This window comes from Oryzias melastigma, unplaced genomic scaffold, assembly GCF_002922805.2.
Source record: "Oryzias melastigma strain HK-1 unplaced genomic scaffold, ASM292280v2 sc03121, whole genome shotgun sequence".
NCBI classification, from domain to species: Eukaryota; Metazoa; Chordata; class Actinopteri; order Beloniformes; family Adrianichthyidae; genus Oryzias; species Oryzias melastigma.
In genome coordinates, this window is record NW_023419690.1 from 1,763 (window position 1) to 2,564 (window position 802).

General features: G+C 67.1%; 1 protein-coding gene across 1 annotated transcript; it reads left to right on the forward strand.

Annotated features, from left to right (window-relative positions):
* Positions 1–7: 7 nt before the first annotated feature.
* LOC112139297 (SAM and SH3 domain-containing protein 1) lies at positions 8–680 on the forward strand (the record flags this gene model as incomplete). Its single annotated transcript, XM_024262043.2, is given in 1 exon segment — positions 8–680. A coding segment is annotated over 1 exon segment (459 nt), but the record flags the coding sequence as incomplete, so codon positions are not given.
* Between the last annotated feature and the right edge of the window lie 122 nt (positions 681–802).

Genomic DNA, 802 nt, shown 5'->3' on the forward strand with positions numbered 1-802 from the left:
CGGCAGACTTCAAACGGGGGCGGGGGGGTCGGCGGCTCCGCGGCGCCTCCGTCTCGGATGAAGCTCTGACGGTTCGGACAGACTCCAGAACCGACTGAAGAGTTCTGGTCCGAACTTTGCTGAAAGCGGAGGATCGTCCGAGCCCCCCCGCGGCCATGCGCGGGGTTGCGCGCGTCCGAACCTGACCCGGAGCCGCTGAACCGGAGCGCGGTCCCGGGAGGATGAGCGCCGGTCCCGGTCTGGTTCTGCAGTGGCTGGAGCAGCTGCAGCTGGCCCAGTACGTGGAGTCCTTCCTGGATAACGGCTACGATGACCTGGAGGTCTGCCGGCAGATCGGGGACCCGGACCTGGACGCCATCGGGGTCCGGATCCGGTACCACCGGCACCGGCTGCTGGCGGCCGTGGAGGCGCTGAAAGCCGCGGATCGGATGAGGCCGGCGGGCTTCTACTTCACCTTAGAGCCGCTGGACGCCCCCACCTGTCAGCGCGCGCCGGACCTGCGGAGGTCACGCGCGCGGGTCACCGGCGCGCACCAGGCGTCGTGCCCGGGAAAACACGACCTGCGCGTGTCCGACTGCAGCGACTTCGTGACTTATCCGAAGCTGAAGCTGAAGGTTCTGATCCGGGATAAGCTGGTCAAAGACGGGATCGACCTGGGAGGAGCGCCGTACACGCGCCAGGTACCACCACACGCACGCGCACCGGGTACCGGGGGACCCCGTTTGGTTCCCTCTGCAGACTGTGACTCGGAGCGCGTGACCTGACATACAGGGACTCCTGCCTAAAACTTCTGGAGGAGTTC